The sequence below is a fragment of the Pungitius pungitius genome, chromosome 9 (genome assembly GCF_949316345.1).
Source record: "Pungitius pungitius chromosome 9, fPunPun2.1, whole genome shotgun sequence".
NCBI lineage: Eukaryota > Metazoa > Chordata > Actinopteri > Perciformes > Gasterosteidae > Pungitius > Pungitius pungitius.
Window position 1 is genome coordinate 8,123,147 of NC_084908.1, and position 21,079 is coordinate 8,144,225.

The 21,079-nt window shown below is 39.4% G+C and overlaps 1 protein-coding gene across 4 annotated transcripts; it reads left to right on the forward strand.

The window, feature by feature from the left end:
- Positions 1–40: 40 nt before the first annotated feature.
- galnt7 (UDP-N-acetyl-alpha-D-galactosamine: polypeptide N-acetylgalactosaminyltransferase 7) lies at positions 41–20,296 on the forward strand. 4 transcript variants are annotated; one of them, XM_037472271.2, is made up of 16 exons: positions 41–181; positions 7,497–7,608; positions 8,196–8,514; positions 11,371–11,537; positions 11,838–11,968; positions 12,210–12,289; positions 13,374–13,556; positions 13,802–13,984; positions 15,011–15,128; positions 15,239–15,361; positions 15,615–15,730; positions 16,711–16,813; positions 16,921–17,019; positions 17,345–17,473; positions 17,637–17,667; positions 18,258–20,296. In XM_037472271.2, the coding sequence occupies exons 1-16, from the start codon at positions 179–181 to the stop codon at positions 18,362–18,364; spliced, it is 2,004 nt and encodes a 667-aa protein (XP_037328168.1). In that variant the 5' UTR covers positions 41–178; the 3' UTR covers positions 18,365–20,296. The 4 variants fall into 4 exon arrangements, with proteins under 4 accessions (XP_037328168.1, XP_037328167.1, XP_037328170.1 ...); XM_037472270.2 differs by lacking the exon at positions 41–181 and adding an exon at positions 4,399–5,125; XM_037472273.2 differs by lacking the exons at positions 41–181; positions 13,374–13,556 and adding an exon at positions 4,401–5,125.
- Positions 20,297–21,079: the final 783 nt, after the last annotated feature.

Consider the following 21,079-nt stretch of genomic DNA (forward strand, 5'->3'; position numbering starts at 1 on the left):
TGGGAAAATAGTGCAATGCCTTTGTGATGCTGACATTGTTTTTTTTGTGACAGTTGGTGACCCAAACTGAAATTATTTTATCCAGCTCAATATGAAAATTTCTAAATATTGGAATTTATTTCCTCACAGCTGTGTTAACTTCTGATCACTACTGTTACCCTCGGCCCTTCTGAAACAAATGGTAAATGGACTTGTACAGCGCTTTTCTAGTCTTCTGACCACTCAAAGCACTTTAACACTACATGACATCATTCACCCATTCATACACTAATGACAGGACCTGCCATACACAGTGGCACCTGCCCATCAGTAACTAACCCATTGGACACATATACTTGCAGGTTAGCCGGGCCTAGGATCAGACCGCTAACTCTCTGATTGGAGGACGACCCCGCTCCCCACTCACCCACAGTCGCCCACAAGAGGTCATAAAAAGTGGTGTTATCCCTCATTGACCTGACCAATCCCTATTCACTTAATACTCCAGCACATTCAATGATCACACCTTTGGCTTAAAGCTTCGGCAGCAAAACATAACATAAAATGCATAATATCATAATCTAATAGCTAATACATTTTAATAACTACTCATTCATTCCACTCTTCAATCATCACATTTCATTACATGTTAACCATTGTGTTTAACTCAGTTCTATATGGTCCAAAATCAAAATATTTTCCTCGCAGGGCGGTCGTACATCCTTTCCTCATTAACTACCTGACAGGAGAAAAAACTCCTCTTTGGGGGATGGCAATTAGCATCTGTCCAATAACACACAAACTATAATTCCAATGCTAAACATAATCACATGTATTATAATTTCTACTACCAAGTATGCTCTTCTGCTCCAGGTGTCTGCATGATTATGTTAACATAATATTTGTCTATAACACAACCACTTAGACTTTTTAACATTCTAATATTGTGTAAGGTTAATTATGTAGTCTCATGGGAATAATTCTTTGTGCTTGACTGCGGACTTAAATACAAAATTAGCAACAAGCCTAGTTAAAACTCTTAGTCCAGTCATATAAGCATCCTCTATGGAAGTAAATCTGTGCCATCGGGGGTTGAAATAAAAAGGTGATTGAATTTCTAGCACTGAATATTTATGTATTGAAATTATGTACCTGAATGTTTTTCAACATGAAAACACCGCAAAAAAATTCAACCTAAAAAAAAAAAAAACTGTTGAAATATTCAGCCGCAACAGAAATGGAGGTTACAATATTCAACCCAAAAAATGTCAACCTTGACACACCAACATCACACCAACTCCATCAGTGTGGTTTGTGTCTGTAAGATTCCGTAATAGACAGCTGACATTTGTACATTAACAGACTGTATTGGACATGAACTAAGCGGAAGTTAAACGAGAGTGTACAGCCGCTCAGAATACGCCTCTTCTTCTAGTTTTGAATTAATTTAATGATGCTGAGATCCTTGGACAAGCTGTGAGGAGTGATTGGCGGAGTTTTGAATCTAGGAACGCGCTTGAAGAGGCACATGAGCCGCTGTATCGTAGTGGAGGGGGCAGCGGCTTTAACGGAGCGTGCAGACGCATAAACCCGACAGGACATGCAGGAATAACCGCAGTAGCGCCGAGTGCGGAAAGTGGTCGGTGGAAGGATCCTTTTTCTGAGCGGCACAAGCCGATCTCAGTTGGGTAGTAAGCGGCATTCAAAGTCCACGTAACGTTAAATGAGTCTTCATGACCACGGGCAAACTTTAATGAGGATCTGGCACAACACAGCGACCTGCAAGTAGCGCAGAGTCTTACATAAAGGGATGTACGTCTTAATGCGAGGCTTTAGAATTTATCTCAAAGGGATCCTGTATTTGCTCATAAAGTCTGAAACGTGAACCCATTTTTCAGTGGCGGTGTTACGTGCCTACTGGTTTTTGAACTACTGGTTTGGCTACGGGTGCGTGTTTGTTTTCCCCTGGCAGGCAGGTGTTGTCTGCCTCTGTCACTTGAGTCGTCACACATTTGCAAACATAATGTGCTGAAAATGTTCAAAAATGCATCCAATATCCATTGCAGCGATTACGATTGTATAAGTGAGCACTACGTCACTGCCACGTATGAAGAAATATGGGGCGCCGTTTGTAAAATGTTGCACGTTCTAAAATCCTGCGCAGTTTTCGTACATTTAGCGTTATCATATGAATAAAAAAATAGGACAATATTCACATATCACTTTTTCAAACATTTAGAGAGAAAATCATGTAAATACATGCAACAACTTTTCCAAGTACAATGTTTGGCAGTAACACAAAGTTGTTAAATAATAAATGTTAAATGTAAATGTTAAATGTAAATGTTAAATGTTATATATAAATGTTAAATCTAAATTTTAAATGTAAATGTAAATCTAAATTTTAAATGTAAATGTTAAATCTAAATGTAAATCTAAATGTTGAGTTTAAAGGTCAGACATGACGACTGACAATTACAATATTTACGGTAATTCATGGAGCAAGCCAAGATGGCAAGTCCGTATGAATTAGCTCTTGTTATAGAGCAGGGGTACCGCGCACCGCGGCCGTTTCTCACCCCGTCGATCGGACCATCTCGAACGGCCGCAGATGGACATTTCTGACCCCCGATGGTCCGATCAACGGCGGTGGGAAACGGCCGCGTTTGGCGGATGCGGATGCTCGGCGATGGGGTGGGGGGAATGTCAGTCGTCATGTCTGACCTTTAAACTCAACATTTAGATTTAACATTTAGATTTACATTTAAAATTTACATTTAGATTTAACATTTAGATTTATATTTAACATTTAGATTTATATTTAACATTTACATTTAGATTTAACATTTATTATTTAACAACTTTGTGTTACTGCCAAACATTGTACTTGGAAAAGTTGTTGCATGTATTTACATGATTTTCTCTCTAAATGTTTGAAAAAGTGACATGTGACTAAAAGTGCCACGATTAAATAAATAAACACATCATTAAATAATTGCTTAAATGTGTCATTAATTAAATAAAAATAGAATTAAATACATAAATGTGTTAATAAATGTGTCATTAATTAATTCAAATACAGATTCATGTTATGTAAAATACATATATACTTATTTCACTATTTACATTTACATTTCATGATCCTGCGTTGCAGTGCTTCATGAATTACTTAAAACTGTCAAACTGACCCATCAAAAGTTGGTAGGCGGAACCTAACCTGATTGGTTACCCTGTGTATCAAGTCAAGACAAATCAATTCCGGATACTGGATTGATGCAGAGCTACTAAACGACTGAATCCATCCACCCCACCGTGGACAACAAATCTCCACCTGTTGCAAACACATGAATTGTAATGAAACATCTAGAAAGATAATTATCTGCTAATATCACTGACCTGATGAGCTTATGGTGGCCATCTATATGCCACAAAGAGTTTGGGCCAGGAACAAAATACTGCCGTGGCCAGGTACTCTACCAAAGCAATGGATCAGACTGGATTCGCGTTAGCCCCGCCCACTGACTTTGATGGGTCAGTTTGACAGTTTTAAGTAATTCATGAAGCACTGCAACGCAGGATCATGAAATGTAAATGTAAATAGTGAAATATGTATTTTTTATAAAATGAATCTGTATTTTAATTAATTAATGACACATTTATGTATTTAATTCTAATTTTAATGAATTAATGACACATTTAAGTACACATTTATGTATTTTTTTCTAATTTTAATTAATTAATGACACATTTAAGTACACATTTATGTATTTTTTTCTAATTTTAATTAATTAATGACACATTTAAGTAATTATTTAATTGTGTATTTATTTACTTAATTGTGGCACTTTTAGTCCTCCATAAATATTGTCCTGCTTTTTTTATTCATATGATAACGCTAATTGTACGAAAACTGCGCAAAATAACATTATGCCACAAAGCAGCTGAGCTACACACTCGGCCAACCAAGCTAATAGGATTATAGCTGATTTGTATAGTTGTAATAAAGTTGTATATCGTCAGTGGCAAGCAAACGTTTTGGTTCAGGGTGAACATTATATGTTCTTTTATGTATTTCTTCATACGTTGCCACACTGATGGCTTAAAGAAGAGTTAAATCCCCGTTATTAACGGACATGGCTACAATCCGAAGCCCAAGGTGTATTGGGTGCTCGCTCCTTTCGCTTGACGCACGCTCCTGATCTTGAATCTAGAATCGATTGCTCTTCCTTAGTATCCCGGATGTTGGTGTGTCAAGGTTGACATTTTTTGGGTTGAATATTGTAACCTCCATTTCTGTTGCGGCTGAATATTTCAACAGTTTTTTTCTTTTTAGGTTGAATTTTTTTGCAGTGTTTTAATGTTGAAAAACATTCAGGTACATAATTTCAATGCATAAATATTCAGTGCTAGAAATTCAATCACCTTTTTATTTCAACCCCCGATGGCACAGATTTACTTCCATAATCCTCTAGATGATCTTTTGTGCTGTATCGCTTGGCAATGCATCTCCTTGAAACCTTTGTCAGAGGGATGTGGACGTGTCCAATGTAACCGCTTATTACTACTCCCACACCCAGTAAACCTGCTTTAATACCTGAAAGTCCATGACAATGTCTAACGGTGTGTATTGAAACTGCAGGGTAAATATTCCAGAGTGTCAGGCAGTATTGTTACCTAAGTGGGGTGAACCATTTAATCGCGCTACAGGTGTGTGCGTCCCCGCTTGGTCCAAAGAACCCACAGGGGGCTGCTCCGTGGGAACTGTGTCAGCGAGAGCAGCTCAGAGAGACCAAATGTGACGAGGGCACAGCGTCGAAACCGGAAAAGGAGCCGTTCCCATTAGCCTGTGTCAGTATTTAGCGTGAAGCACCCCCGTCCTGTCCAGTGTGCGCCGGTGTCGTAGCGACCTAGCGCTGTCGTTAGTTGTGACCGCACCAGCAGCCGGTTAGCTCCTGCTAAATTACCTTAGCATCTAGCCTAGATTATCTGTCTTCAGCCTGCTTAGCCGGGTAGAGCATCCGAAATGAGGCTAAAAGTTGGATTCATTGTACGGAGTTTGCTCTTCATTGGGACCTTTCTTGGGTTGTTGGTGTTCTGGTCTTCTCTGTCGCCGAAAAACAACGATGAAAATCCATTTGGAAAACGGGTAAGTTGACAATATCAACCAAGTGGACCGAAAGTAGCCAGGAGGAAACTGCGTGTAACCTAATCAATTGTCAGCCCATGCGAAATGAATTGTGGGTATAAGGACTGATGATGGAAGCATGGTCTTAGTAGCGGATTGTGTGTTTCCAGGAGTAAAAATATCATTCATAATAGATCGAAATGGTAAAATCACCCATTCGGCTTTTTGGCTAGCTCTACTAGCTAACGTTACATCGTTGTCATGGAGACTTATTGTTAACAAATAATAGCTACTAACGCTAACCTCGATACTTTCTTCTCATGTTGGTATGCTTTGTAAAGATTTGTATTTCACATACCAGTTACATATTCTGTCGTGTAATACCATTGCAGTACCATGTTACTGTTATCATTAGGTCTACTGTCCTTAATCAAACCGGATACATATCCGCATATGTCACCATGTCGGTGGCATGCCTCGTTAAGGCGGAACTGTCCCGAAGTTAAATATTACTTATTAACTTCGCAGAAAGTATGTTGACGAGCACTATTGCCATATGGTAACGAGACCGAACATTTGTCCCGACTAACATTTGATTTTGCATCATGACGAGAAACTGTCTATGCGCAAAGCCTATTAGCGTTAGTTTATGTTGAGGTTATCAGATAAATGATGTGCTATCGACATATGGAGGTAGATATTATGTAACATATTATGAATACATACTCTCCACATATTATAAGGAGCCAAATCTATAACGATCTAATTATGCAATAATAAACCAATACTTACTTACTCGACTTAAAGTAGTACTAAACAGTAACATTGAGCAGGTCTGAGAGTGTTGGGTTACCAAGAACAGATCTTATACGGGTTAAGAAATTGTGAATAAAAATGTATCTTAAAAGAATGTATTCGAATATTATCACTAGCTAAGCTAATTGCTGTTTTGGTTGTCTGTTTTGATGGATATATTTATGGTTTAATGACATGACATGCATATTTTTGTGTCTGAGTCCATCCAGCTTTCCTTTTACGTAATTGAATTGTATAAATGAATGACATGTATAATTTAAGTTTCTAAAACCGGTCCAGTTTTAATACAATTTAAGGTTATTCAAATTATGTGTGTGTGTGTATGTATGTATATATATATATATTATATATATATATATATATATATATATTATATATATATATATATATATATATATTTTACTTTCAAATTTCCATGCCTCAAATCATGGACTAGGTATGCTGGTACCTTCCACATCAGGGGGTATAACAAATTTTAAACTATTAAAAATCCCCTTATTCTGTTCAAACATTATATACATGAAGGTTCTAACCATATCCAAAGCTAGTTCTTTGTATCCTAGTAGGTGTCAGTTTAGTCTGAAATGGTTTCAAATGTCAGGTGATATAACCAGTAAATCCGGTGGTGCAACTCCAAGTGATTTCATTATATGAATGGTTATTTGAAGCTTTAATATTATTTACAACATTTAAAAGTCTTTAAAGATGTTGTACACTTTCAAACTATTTTCACAATATTATTTTAAAAGCATATCTATCAATTGTGAAACCCTCATATCCCAAAACAGAGATGGAACAAATGAGGCAACAGTGCAAACAACACCAGAGTAAAGCGGAAGTAAAGTGTGTCACACAGGAACACATGTGCTTGTTTTAACATAAGAAGTTCAAATTCTTAAACCAAAGCTCTCAAACTTATATTTAGAACCGTTTAAGATTTCGTAAAGACATTAGTGTATGTGAATCAATGATAGTATACCACAAAATTGTCTTTTGGAGGGAATACAACTTCAAAGAAAAGGGAAGCAACAAAAAAACTGAGGCAATATGTTTTCTCAGTCTACCCATTCTCGGGCCCTCAATGTCTTCAATGTCCCCTCAAATTTAGCATCCATGGTCATTTGGACTCCACAATGTACTGTTTATAATTAATAGTCAAAGGTTAAGGATACTGTGACCTCAACAAATTGTTTACCTACAGTTGTGCCAAAAAGCACAACCGTAGGTAATGTTTAAAACCATTAGTTGGAATGTGCATGTATAAACATTGTGTTCATGCATGACAACACAAATAATGGGAAGTAATGCATCGCTCTGCCAGGGGTCCAAAGTCACCTTTTGTAGAAGCACAATGGTTACTGAGTCATAAATGATCTTTTAAAGCTCATCATGACAAACGGAGCATGTGTCTGGTTTGTTGTCTCCTCTAATTAAACTTTCCAAATGATACAGGTAGCTGTTTTATTATTACTAATTTATTCTTTGCCCCAGCATTGTAATTGCTGTGTTATGTTCTAATGCAATGTCAATAATGTATATTCTCTGTGTATGTCTTTGTCCTATCCCTCCCATAAAGGATAATGGTGGGCTGCCCAAAGGAGACCTACCTGATCAGTTTAAGCCTGTGGTGCCCTGGCCTCATGTGGAAGGGGTGGAGGTGGACCTCAACTCCATCAGACTAAAACATGGTGAGGCACAGCTCCATTTTTTAAAAACATCCTATAAAAAAAACCATCTTCTATATTCTCGAGAAAAAGACAGGCTTTTAGAATGGCAAGGGTTCAAGGGTTTCCAAAGGTTATCTGACATATTATGTGTACAAGTTTTAGACTTTTATTGGAAAGGAGTTTTTGCAAAGTAGGTAAACGAATGGAAATGAATGTATATACATACATGTTTTAACATACTTATATCTATATTGTATCATTGTTATTTTCTGCCTGTATATTTTATTTTTATATCTCATACCATACGTTATATCATCGTCCAAAAATCTTAAAATGCATTGATGTCTGCCTCATCAGTTTTCTATAACTGTAGAAAGAAGAGAAATGCCCGCTCTAGATCTTTTCATTGATCTTTGATACTTTAGCCAGTATGATGGTGTAACAGTAATCAAATGACATTCTTGTTGAAACGATATTAAAAGTTTAGAAATGTACTTTATTAGATTGTAGGAACCCGGTTGTACAGTACATCTCGCTATGGATAAAACCATTTCTTTTAATGCTGAAAATCAGCACTATGTTGTGGTATTGTGCTTGGTTGTCTCCAGGGAGGGTCAACGATCGCTATCATCCTGACCAACAGCAGAACCAAAAACAGGTGATCCAGCAGCAATATGTGACATTCAAGCCCCACTCACAAGGCCACACCAGCCCTGTCCTGAAGAAAGGTATCCTGGGAAACTTTGAGCCCAAGGAACCCGAGCCTCCGGGGGTCCCCGGCGGTCCTGGAGAGGGAGCCAAGCCTTTTGTCCTGGGTCCAGAGTACAAAGATGCCGTCCAGAGTTCAATCAAAGAGTTTGGCTTCAACATGGTTGCTAGTGACATGATCTCACTGGACAGAACCATTAATGATATACGCCATGAAGAGTAAGTACTGCTCTTTACACTAAGTGCAATTCTGCTGCTTCGTTTGGTTGGATTGCTGTTTCAGCATGCTAAGCCTTATTGTTTGAATCTTTTTTCAACTTATATATTACTTAACCATATTTATTCTTCTTCTATTCCGTGCCAGCTTTCGGCTCCTTCACGTTTTTAGCTATTAAATAATTAAGCTATCTGTTTCAGGACATTCCAGCTAGCTTTTCAGCTCTCTATCTTTTTATGTTTGAGTTATGTCTCCATATACATAACATTAACATGGTTTTCCAATGGATTTTTTTTCTGGTGACACATTTCTCAGAGTAGGCGGAAGGTACAAGTTTTTGAATCTGCCACTAAATTCATATTTGTGACCTCATATACATATAAAGGATATCCCTGCATTCAGGCTTGGGTCTCAAAAAATAGTCTTTTTTGGGATAGGTATTGTAGTTTTTCGTTAATTTATTCAGCCACAGCCACATGGTCAACTGCAAACGTGTTTGATTACTACTACTACTACTACTACTACTCCTAGTATAACATTAGTACTAGTAGTCTATTACTATACTATTACAACTGATCATTTTGTCCTACAACATTTTGTCATGGCAGTATTTTCTCTTTTCTGTATTTCAGCAAAAAACCCACTTGTAGCATTCCAATGCATTTTCCAGTTTACCACCACGTGAGCCTCGAGTGATCCAATCTCAAATGCATGCAAGATGCATTGAGGAATCATTGAGGTCTTGTTGCCCATTGTGCTTGTTGTTTATGTGTCACCCAAACAGTGAGGCAATCCACAACATCATGTGAAGCCGAGGGTTATGTAATTCAATATATTTCATTTTGTATAGCCCAAAATCGCAGATAACGAATTTGCCTCACGGGGCTTTACAGTCTGAACACATGCGACAGCCTCTGCCCTGAAACCCTCACATCGGCACAGGGAAAAACTCCTGTTCTGATACTTTATGAAGGTAATAAAATAATATGTAAGGACTGAACTAATACAGTAAACACTTAATAACTCCAACCTTTCGGTCTTTTCACAATAAAATCTCTTCACAATAAAATCTCTTAACAAATGCTACATCAAGAGAGAACACCGTTGTTTCAGTGCTCTGCATGGGTCTGAGACCTGCCTATCCCCTGGCTTTCTGAATCTGTTTGGTGGTTGGCAGCATTGACATCCTCTGGAATCACTGGATCACCTCGGGAAAACTTATTTTAATGTATTTTAATGTTCATAAAATTTAGCCAAATTCCCTTTTATTTATATATATATATATATCTTGCTATTGCGGTTTCCCACTGGTTAACAACAAATACACATTTAGTCTTCGCAAACAAAAATGTGATTGGTCTTAACTTATGAGAAACTGTTTACTTTTGGTTCATGCGACATTATAATGCCAGTCTAATTTAACTGGATGATTGACTTATCAAACACAAAGACCGAAGGTGCGGCTTGTACACACCCCAGTAAACAATCTGCCTTCAAGTGCTCTGACCTATGTAGATTATGCATTGTTGAGTCTTTCACATTACATGACTAAACACGTTTGCCTTCCCACACACAGCCTTTTCAGATCGTAACAAACACCTGCAATGTTTTTCAGGAATATTTACTTTTAAGTTAACATCCAGCACCAAAACTAAAAAAATGCAAGAGTTTTTGAACATGGCAAAGGCCCCAAAAGTGCGATTGAAGTGGTGAAATAATAATAAGAAGAAGAATTCTTATTGCGGGCGGACGGACCGACGGGACGGGGTTGTGGGGGTCCAAGTGGGCGCAACTGTTCATTGAGGAGTGAACAATTGTAAACGTGAGGGTGATATATATAAAGTCCCATTCACTGGTGTTTCTTCCTGCACCATGATGAACCATGTGTTGGATGAAGAAGCGCTGACAATGAGACGTGCTGTCAGACGTGAGTGTGTTTGGGGACAGATGGGACCAGCATGAAGCTCTCACCATCCCACAGATGCTCTGTATGGCACTATATGCCTAAACTGTAAATAAATGCACGTACTGTCAGTGTGACAAGTATGTGTTTGGCACTGAAGTCCTTAGCACACATCTTTATTACCTACATGGCCACAGAAGAATGTGTTACATCTAAGAAGATTTCCACATATGTGTATAAATGGGTGATTGGGTTTGATGTGTAATACTGGAAAGTGGAGGTGGATCAGTGGAGTCATTAGCTGTCCCACACTGAGTCCTCCCCAAAACAAGGGCCAATTCCTCAAGGTGAAGTTTGCATGGTGCAAAATTAGCCTTTTTTTAACTGCTAAAATCAGTTTAGGTAAAATATGTGAGCAGGCATCTTGTAAGGAATTTCTACACAATTTACAAACTTTCCAGCACTTTCCAACCACTTTTAAGGCAAAGTATAGGATAAATAATAATACATTTTATTTATTTTACATGGTAGGCTACTCAAATACACTTTACAGTAAAACTAGCACACGACCACAGATACAGCAATAAAACAAACACATACAATTCATATTAAGTGTACAACTTTCCTAGTAGATATTTTTAAATCTTTACGCATTCAGTTGGTCACATACGCGACACATACTTATCCCAGCTATGCCGATTTGGCGAAAAAACGTTTCCAAACTCAACTGATACAGAGCAAAAAATAAAGAACACACCGTTCCCACTGCTCCACTCAATATGCTTTCCCACCAACACATGCATGCATTGTCACACTGCATAAGATGGCTGTTTCACTCATTTTTAACACAACCAAACCTTCTATGAGTGACAGCCTATAAGCCATTCCTAATGGGGACCTGGAATGAATGAGTTTAACTTTACTTTAACTTTGTCCCTCTGTCCCACCTCTCCAGGTGTAAGTACTGGCACTATGATGAAAGACTGATGACCTCCAGTGTGGTGATAGTCTTCCACAATGAAGGCTGGTCTACGCTGATGAGAACAGTCCACAGTGTCATCAAGAGGACTCCCAGGAGATACCTGGCTGAGATAGTCATGATAGATGACTTCAGCAACAAAGGTGGGTTTGCTTTCCTTGCATACTTTATATGAGTGGGTTAAAAAATGTAATCACAGCTGCATTGTGATGACCTCTTTAATACTCCAGCACCAACGCACAACGATAAGTCATAAAGCATGGATGTGTGTGATGTAGTAACTCAGTGGCAGTGTGGTTAAGCTGGTGGGAAAACGGCTAGGTTGATGCTGTTCAAACATATGAGCAGCTCTGAACCCAGCTGTTGTTAGGTGTCAAACAATTACGTCTGTTAGTGGTTTACATAATAAACTGTGAAGGTGTAACATGATATTGTGTGTGTAGAGCATTTGAAGGAGCGCTTGGAGGAGTACATCAAACAATGGAATGGTCTTGTCCAGCTCTTCAGAAATGAGAAGAGAGAAGGACTGATCCAGGCCAGGAGTATTGGAGCGAACAAGGCCACTAAAGGACAGGTATCCAATCATGATACTTCAGCTGCTCCTACTATGAATGGTGTCACTACTGTGAATATTTCATGTAATCTGTTGCTCTACCTTGAAAATGTCTTATTAGTACACCATTCCAGATACAGTTTCTAACCTTGGACCCTTAGGTCGTACTAGTTGTGAAACACTAATTGACAGCTGGTAGCTCTGATCCGACTGACACCATGACAACAAAGGAACACAGACATCCAATTGTTTTCTTACTTAGGTGCTGATCTACCTGGATGCTCATTGCGAGGTTGGAATCAACTGGTATGCTCCACTTGTTGCTCCAATTTCAAAAGACAGGTAATGCTCCCACACACACACCTGTTGAGCGTACACGATAAGGCCTGTCAATTACTTTGGACCGTCTAAAGATGGGTTAACATCCACTATAGATGACTTATTCCTGTCTTGCATTCTATCTACGCAATCACAAGTAATCTTTCCTTTTACATGTTTTGCTTTTTATGGTTGGCAGTAAGTTATAGTGTGAACAGGAAACCCTGTTCTCAAAATTGTTTTGCCACTATTTCTTAAAACAGCATTTCAGTTATCCATTGTTGGTGGTCGACTAAGACGACTTCTGCTTTCAGCTGTAACAGACTACTAAAGCACTGTTGATGCGGGAAACTGTTCCATGCAGTATGTTTGTTATGCCACAGATGAAAACAAGCATCCCCCTGTGAAGACAGAGACTAGAGATTTTGAATATCTATCAACACATCAAAACATCCTGTTTTTGTACCAACTCCAGGCTGTATGTACTGTTTATGCATCTTGCCCGTTCCCAGGAATGATTCTCTGATGTGACAAAACTGAAAGTTTCTAGTGTCATTTTGAAATTAGACACGATATGCATTACTCATTCTCGTTTTACAAATTCCGTCAATTTTTATCCCGTCATTTTACTAAAATGTTTTTGTTATGAAAAGACTCCCATCATGTCTGTATGCTCTGAGGGCAGCTAGTTCATTCTTAACACTGCACCGTTCTTTGAATGAAGCTTGTGTGTAAGGCAGCAAGTTGAAGAGTGAACCAATTTTGATTGATGGGAAAACCAATATGGTGCTTGAACCTTGATAATGATGGAATCACCTCACACTCTTAATGGGGATTTTCCGACTGCTGCTCGCACTGGTACAGCACAGTGACCCGTAGCTATCCAAATCTGGGTCGCGCAGTCAGTCAAAATGATGGACGCAGAGTTTTTTGTCATTGTTAAAAGAATTCGGTCAGTGACTGAATTATTTTAGTTATTGTAATCTTTACTTAATATTCCAGCTGTAAAAGTCACATCTTTAACCTTTCAAGGTCATGGAAAGGAAGGAATTGACCTTATCACTACAGTACAGTTTGCGTGTGTGTGTCTTTGTTCGTATGTTTGTAGGACTGTGTGTACAGTGCCACTAATAGACTATATAGATGGTAATGAGTACAGTATGGAGCCTCAGCAAGGTGGAGACGAGGACGGCCTGGCTAGAGGAGCATGGGATTGGAGCCTGCTCTGGAAGAGAGTACCGCTTAGCCAGAGAGAGAAGGCCCAGAGAAAACATACCACCCAGCCCTACCGGTACATTCACCGCAGCCAGCATGCTAACCCTCATCCCTGTTCTGTTTGTTTTCTCCATCCCCTCCCTCCCACATGTCCCATTTTCTACTGTGCTTCATTCTGTCCCTGACACCCCACCCAATGTCTTTGCATCTTTTACTGGCACTACTGTCCGCATTTGTCCGTTTTTTTCCTTTTCACCCCTCCACTTCATCCCCTTCTCTTCCCCCTATCTTGTATGCATGACCCCACCCCCAATCTGTCAGAACGGTGTGTACCGTGCCTCTGATCGACTCAGTCCACGGCCAGAGGTTCACCATCGAGCCCCAGGGTGGAGGAGACGAGGACGGCTTCGCTAGAGGAGCATGGGATTGGAGCATGCTCTGGAAGAGAGTTCCCCTGGGAGAAGCAGAAAAAAAACTCAGAAAATCTAAGACTGAGCCATATAGGTACAGAAAGCAAATCCCTACTGACTAATCTGGACAGTGTCATCAACACAGAAGACAAATGTATCCCAACTAACCCCGGTGCTAATTATATAGCTGACATTAAGACTACCATAACTAACTTGGGAAGAAAAACAAATCTTAAACCAGAGGGATTGAAATACAGATGTTTGTAGAACTGCTGAAATGTACCTGGCTGTCTGGCCACCATCAGCTTCTATTTAATAGAATGATTGGTTCTGAATCAAAAAGCGGGATGGTTTTGTGTTAGGACCTTTTGTCGGGTCTACAGAGGAACTTCTGGTGTCAATCGGGTTCGGACTGGGGCACCATCACCCCCACCTTTCCCCTTTCACTGTCATTCATCATTTTCTGTCATTCTTTTTTCCTCCATTTGCTTCTACTAATTTGTTTTTGTGTATTTCTTTGTCAGGATGATTTTCCTGTTTGTTATTACTACTGTAACTGACTGAATGTGCTTAAAAGGGGCTACATTTTCATGTTGTCTTAAGCAGAGAAGGGAGTATTCTCAGAAGCACAGCATCCAGTGTCCTTCACCCTTATGCTGTAACTCTATTATCAGTGTTAATGCTGTTAACGCCACCTGTTGATATCCACCGGTTCAGCCTTCGCCATGTGGACATTAAACCCCTTAATCATAGACATGCCCTGAATACAGTAAACAACACAGTTTTAATTGTAGGCAATCTTGATGCCAAGGTTTCAAATAAATTAACTCTTATTATGCATGATTTTCAGACCAACCTTAAAATGAAGAAAGTGTGAGGACTAATGATGCGATTTTCCATTCACATATAGAAAAATATTTTTTACGCTCTTTAAAGGTGGTCCTCGCCCTTTGGTCCTAGTAGCGAATTACAGCCATCTATGGGTTCTACAAATTATGTAGCCATATTTCTTGCTGTTTTGTGACTAAAGCTAATTTTAAATTAGTTTGACAATTGAATGGAAACATTGCTTGTGATGCACCTGTTTGTGGATGTGTCGTGTCTCTTCTTATACCGGCAGGTCTCCAGCAATGGCGGGTGGTCTCTTTGCTATTGAGAGAGACTTCTTCTTTGAGCTCGGTCTGTATGACCCAGGACTGCAGATATGGGGAGGAGAGAATTTTGAAATATCATACAAGGTAGACATGCAATCGGCCCATTTTATACCGACTGAGGCTGAATGGCCACATAGCGTTTAGACCAATCATCATCTTTATTTTTAAATATACTGTGTGTATTATTTATGTAGATCTGGCAGTGTGGTGGCCAGCTGCTCTTTGTACCCTGCTCTCGTATTGGACATATCTACAGACTTCAGGGATGGCAAGGCAACCCTCCACCGGCACATGTTGGATCATCACCCACTCTAAAGGTAAAGCCGCTTATGCTTTGTTCTGTGTAGATTCATGTCTAAAACTCTGTAAACCCCAAAGACAGAAATCTGCACATGCACACTTTGATTAGATTTTAAATGCTGTGTAAGCAATGTTTCTTTTATAAATCATGTTCATTGTGGGAATGGGCGCACAGTTAACATAATTATTATTATTATCAGCATTATAATATAGCTCAGAAAGAAGAAATGTTTTATGTCATATTAACATAATACATTGTCGTGTCTACAGAACTATGTTCGTGTGGTGGAGACCTGGTGGGATGAATATAAGGACTATTTCTACGCCAGCCGTCCTGAAACTCTCACTCTGGCGTACGGAGACATCAGTGAACTTAAACGCTTCAGGTATAACTGACAAAATATGCGTAATTAGTATTATTAGGACTAGATTTTGCTGTCATGTTTCCAACACCAACATGTCATTTCATCACTTGCTACACACCTTAAAGCCCCTCTGATTTCTAGGCGTTCCAGGCAAACGTTGACAATCAACATTTGATGAAATTGCACTGATCATTTGAGTTTGTTTCCTTATGGTTGAAATGTACTCATTTGTAAGTCCCTTTGGAAAAAAAGCGGCAGCTAAATGACATGTAAATAATGGAATAATATCGAACTATAGGGAAAGTCCATAGATTTGGCTGATTTAGAACAAACCTCTGGAGGGGAAGAAAGGGCGGAAGTTAGCTGATGGATGTCAGGATTACGACGTTTCAACAGATCTTCAACACTTAAAAAGTGGAACTAGAACAGGCATTCAACTCTCATTGGATTATTGCACAGGATATCAAATATTATGGATCAAAGGTCAATGTCACAGTCAAAATCGGAGTACTGCAAAATCAATGCAGTGGCATCTTTTCTCTGGCAAGTTTGCCGTCCCTAAGAGGCACCTGATTCTGCTGCATGCTGCTGGAAATATATTTTCAGTCACAACTTGATAATACTCATCTGTAAAATGGAATGAACTTGGAAAAATGGTTTTACTGTCTATAATCATTATCCATATTTATCTATATATTTATATCTGTTTTCAGAAGAGAAATGTACACAGGAATATCTAGTTTTAGTTTCCGGTTCAGGTCAGCTGGGTCATAGTGTATATTTATTTACTTATTTATGCAGTTGCTATAAGCGTTTTTGTATACATTTAAAAGAACTTCAACTTTATACACATTCTCAACATGTTGAATAAGAGATTAAAAGGCATCCAGTTGCTCCATTTACTTTTAGAATTGGTCATATGGGTGACACAGTGAAAATGTAAACTCATTGATTGTGGATCTATGGTTCACTGTTTGTTTGTTTTTTTGTGGTTTTGTCAGGGAGGAACATCGATGCAAGAGCTTCAAGTGGTTCATGGAGGAAATAGCATATGACATTCCACTGCACTACCCATTACCTCCTAAAAATGTAGAATGGGGGGAGGTACAGACACACATATTTCTATTCATTTCATGTTGTTTGACAACTAATTTGGAGCATTTTGAAGTGTGCTGTGTCTTTAGATTGTGTGTGTCTGGGTGTCCGCGTAGATTCGAGGCTTTGAGACAAGTTACTGTATTGACAGTATGGGACACACCAATGGGGGGAATGTGGAAATAGGACCATGCCACAGGATGGGGGGCAACCAGGTAATCCTAAACACACACACACACACACACACACCTCCTTTAGCTTGAATCAGTACAGATGGACACAGTCGTCATCTGGTTGGGTTTGGTCTCTGATGAGCATGTTGGCCAGAGAATAGACCAACAATATGCAGTCCTGTCTGATTTACCCACTCAAAGATCAACCAGACCGTTTGACTATTCTCTCTGTTAGAAATAAACGGTGTCCTTGGTTGGAACTCTGAAAAAACATTTAGTTGCAGTTGTTAGACATGTTTAAGGTTATATTACTTAATTGTGTGATATATTAATTACTGCAGCGTTGGCTCCGTGTGTGTCTGTGTAGTTGTTCCGCATCAATGAAGCAGACCAGTTGATGCAGTATGACCAGTGCCTAACGAGAGGAGGGGATAACTCTGCTGTTATCATCACACACTGTGACCAGAAGCAGCACAATGAGTGGAAGTACTTCAAGGTGAGCGACACACACTGCTGATAAAAACAAAACATCTCATCAGTGCTCTACTCTTCAGTGGGTGCTAACAGGAAAGGATGAGCGCATACTCAAATGGATGCATTGGAAATTAGAATAGAAGTGTTGGAATGAAGAAAACTTAATCCACTCTCTTTCTTTCCAGGACCTCCATCGGTTCACTCATGTAACAACAGGTAAATGGATATCTGCACTTTTTCAACACTGACCACAGAGATCCATTGTCATCACAAGTAGAAGGATGATTAGCAAGGCTTTGTTTCAAATTATCAGTCAGTTGTGGTGTCACACTATCACTGTTGTCTGTAGTCATTGCACTTTGGTTTGTACATAAGTACCGCACTCTGACGGAGGATGCATCAAACACTAGTTGCCTGTCAGGCACAATTAACAAGTAACTAGTGACAATAGCATCAGCCCCAATTAGCTGAGCTAACAGTTATATCAGTGTCAGACAATATGTAACAAGAACATTTATTTGAAGAAATGTAGTGTTGTTTCTCAAGTTTAATATATTTGTGCTATTGTTGGCAGTTTTTTTTTAGATACAATTAGTTTAGAATGGTATATGCATCGTGGTTTACTGGGACTATTTAATAAACCATTTAAAGGGACCCTTTTGTAACAAAAACATTGTACATATCATAGTTAAATCACCACAAGATTACTTAGGAATGTGTTTTTGTTACATTAATATGGTTCCAGTAATCCATATGAACTTCTCAAACCATGTTACACATGTTCATCTTCTGTATGAACCCAATAGGGAAATGTCTGGATCGCTCCGACCTGCTGCACAAAGTCTTCACATCAGACTGTGACACCAGTAAAACCACGCAGAAATGGGAGATGAACAACATAGTAGCTGTCTGATAGTCAACATCCCGCACAAAGAAAACCACCTGCAGCATGGCGGGAAATCTGGTGACCGTACAATACACACACACACACACCAAGAAATACAACCATAGGTTTACACTTATATCACACGATACTGTCCTTTCAAAGAAACTATGTTTTTGATTCTTACCACTCGGTGTCACCTCCAACATTAACTGATACTGAGTATTGACTATGCAACAGCTTGAATCCCAAACTGTTGGTTGGTACCATTGGCCAACATGGTCATGCATTATACAGACACATGGACACTCCAGGTGGCAGCAGAAGGGCTGGTTGCTTTGGAGTCTGAGGCTCTGGGTCCTCACAATGACTTGTTGGACTAAAACTGAACTGAAAACCGTTTGGGCTGTGTCTCCTTCCTTCAAAGCGTTTCTGTTTACCCTGTTTATCTCTTATCTGCTCTTTTGGGCTCTCTGGTCTTTTAAAAAGACACTCCATTAATTTATGAAATCAATAATCAATTCCGACTTTGGAACCATCATGTAGTTATTCAACTTTTTAATCAAACTGATCAGTTCACCAACTGAAGAGTCCTTTTTATTGGTGGAGGATGTGTTTACACTGGCTGGCATAATGTTTGCTTTGGTCTGCAAGTCAGGTTAAGATTGCTTTTAGGCTTTAAAGGCACTTTAAATATGGTTGTTCTATCAAGGTCGATGGTAAATGTAGTGTATTGAAGCTATACGTTCTTCAGTGAATGCCGTATTGATCAAGAATCCTTCCCTCCCCCTGCTGGTCTCGGTTATCACTTCCATTTTATCTTCAGAATGCCGAGGTTCTCCTCTGTAAACCTCTCGTGCATAGTAGTGTACACAGATTCTTGCTTGGTGTCTGCGACAACATCCAACCCACTGAATAATTCAGTTTCAGCTTATCCTTGCATCTTTTTGGCAAAATATGCAGTTTTAAAATTAAAAAAGGTCATCCACATGATTGGTGCAGATCCAAAGACTTTTTATTTGGGGGGAGGGGCGGGGGGGGGGGGGGTAGTGTCAACTAGCCCTCCAGAGTTAATGAGATTGCAGAGACAAGGAAAAAAAGTGATGTTGTGATCTTCGCAATAAAACGTTTTTGATGTGACGTGAGGAGCCAGACTCTCGTTGTCACTTTTTTCACCCCTGTGGGTTTTCAGGTATGCAGCTATGTCATCCCCACTTTTGGGACAGAGAATGACTCATGTGTACAGATTGTAAAGCCAGAACAGATTTTGCAGCTGTGAATAGAACATTCAGTTCAGAACTGTCAGTATAGCAGAATAGGAATATATGGCTTAGGAATCTACAATATTTACCATGCGGTTTCCGCATTGTGAGGTCCGCTCCTGTTGTTCATTGCCTGAATATGCTTTCAAATGCACAATAGCATGACCACAAATAACTGTTATTTTCTATTCCATTGGTTCTTCTTTAGTTCTATTATTATCTCTATCTGCTCAAATTTAGTTTTACCAACTTCCACAGACACAAAAATACTGTCGAGAAACTTGGAAATATCAAGGAGAGCATATTTTTACTGCCTGAGGACTTATGAACTGCCTGCCTTACTGACTGTATTAATGAGTAATTACAGTAGCTGACTGACTGTGAGAAACTCACGGTTGGAAATTAAAAAAGTATATACCGGGTTGTTGGGTGGGGAACGCTACCAGTGCAAAATGCATTTATGTTAGGGAAAACAACAAATAAAGAAGATTTGATGGGATTTTTTTTTGTTTTGCAAGGGAAAGCGGGTTTGTTGAGTGGATGAAAATGTATGCAATGTTTTGTACAATGTAAATAAATTCCTTTGTAAAGATGATCATAATTTCTAAGGGCCTTGAATGACGTTGTAAATATCTAACTTATAGCAGAAATGTAATATGTGAACTATGGATGATTAAGCAAATAAAATACCTGATTTTTACTACTGCTACAACTACTACTTTTATTATGTCATTTCCTTGTTAATGTGATTTCAGTAAAGTAAGTCACTGCACCTTGATATGGTGCTGTGGAGGGGTCAAGGGGTCATGGTGGCCAGAGAGTCCTAAATGGTAAATTAACTGTAGATGTGTTGTGCTTTTCTAGTCTTCATACCACTCAAACCTCTTTATCACTTAGTGTCATCATTTACATCTTACCTCTCATGAACTCATTTTTCTGCATCACTTTAACAATGCAAGTGCCTGATTTTGAGGCTGGGCATTGTTGTGCATCAGGAGGAACCTAGGAACTACTGCACCAGTGTAGGGTCTGACCATGAGTTCAAGGATTTCATCCCGGTACCTAAAGGCAGTCAGACTGCAGTTCTCTAGTCTGTAGAGGTCTGCGCGTCCCTCCATGGATTTGCCTCCCTGGACCATCACTGATCCACCACCAAACCGGTCATGCTGAATCATGCTGGGCAATGAGCACAGGGCACACTACAGGACGCCCTAAAGCCACCCTCATAAAGTCGGTTTCTGATTGTTTGGGCAGAGACATTCACCCCAGGGGCCTGCTGGAGGTCATCCATGCTCAGGCAGTGCTCATCCTGTTTCTTCTTGCCAAAAGCAGCAAATATTGGTCCTGCTGACGGGTTATGGACCGTCTACGGTCCAGTCCAGCTCTTCTAGCGTAACTTCCTGTCTCCTGGAATCTCCGTGTTCTAGAGATTGTGCTGGGAGACGCATCAAATCTTGCAACGACACGTGTGGATGTGTCATCC

Excerpts from the sequence above, each read along its gene's own strand:
- galnt7 (XM_037472270.2), top strand. The coding sequence starts at position 5,003 with ATGAGGCTAAAAGTTGGATTCATTGTACGGAGTTTGCTCTTCATTGGG. Across the intron at positions 5,126-7,496 it reads AAAATCCATTTGGAAAACGG|GATAATGGTGGGCTGCCCAA; the intron begins GTAAGTTGACAA and ends CCTCCCATAAAG. Across the intron at positions 7,609-8,195 it reads CTCCATCAGACTAAAACATG|GGAGGGTCAACGATCGCTAT; the intron begins GTGAGGCACAGC and ends GGTTGTCTCCAG.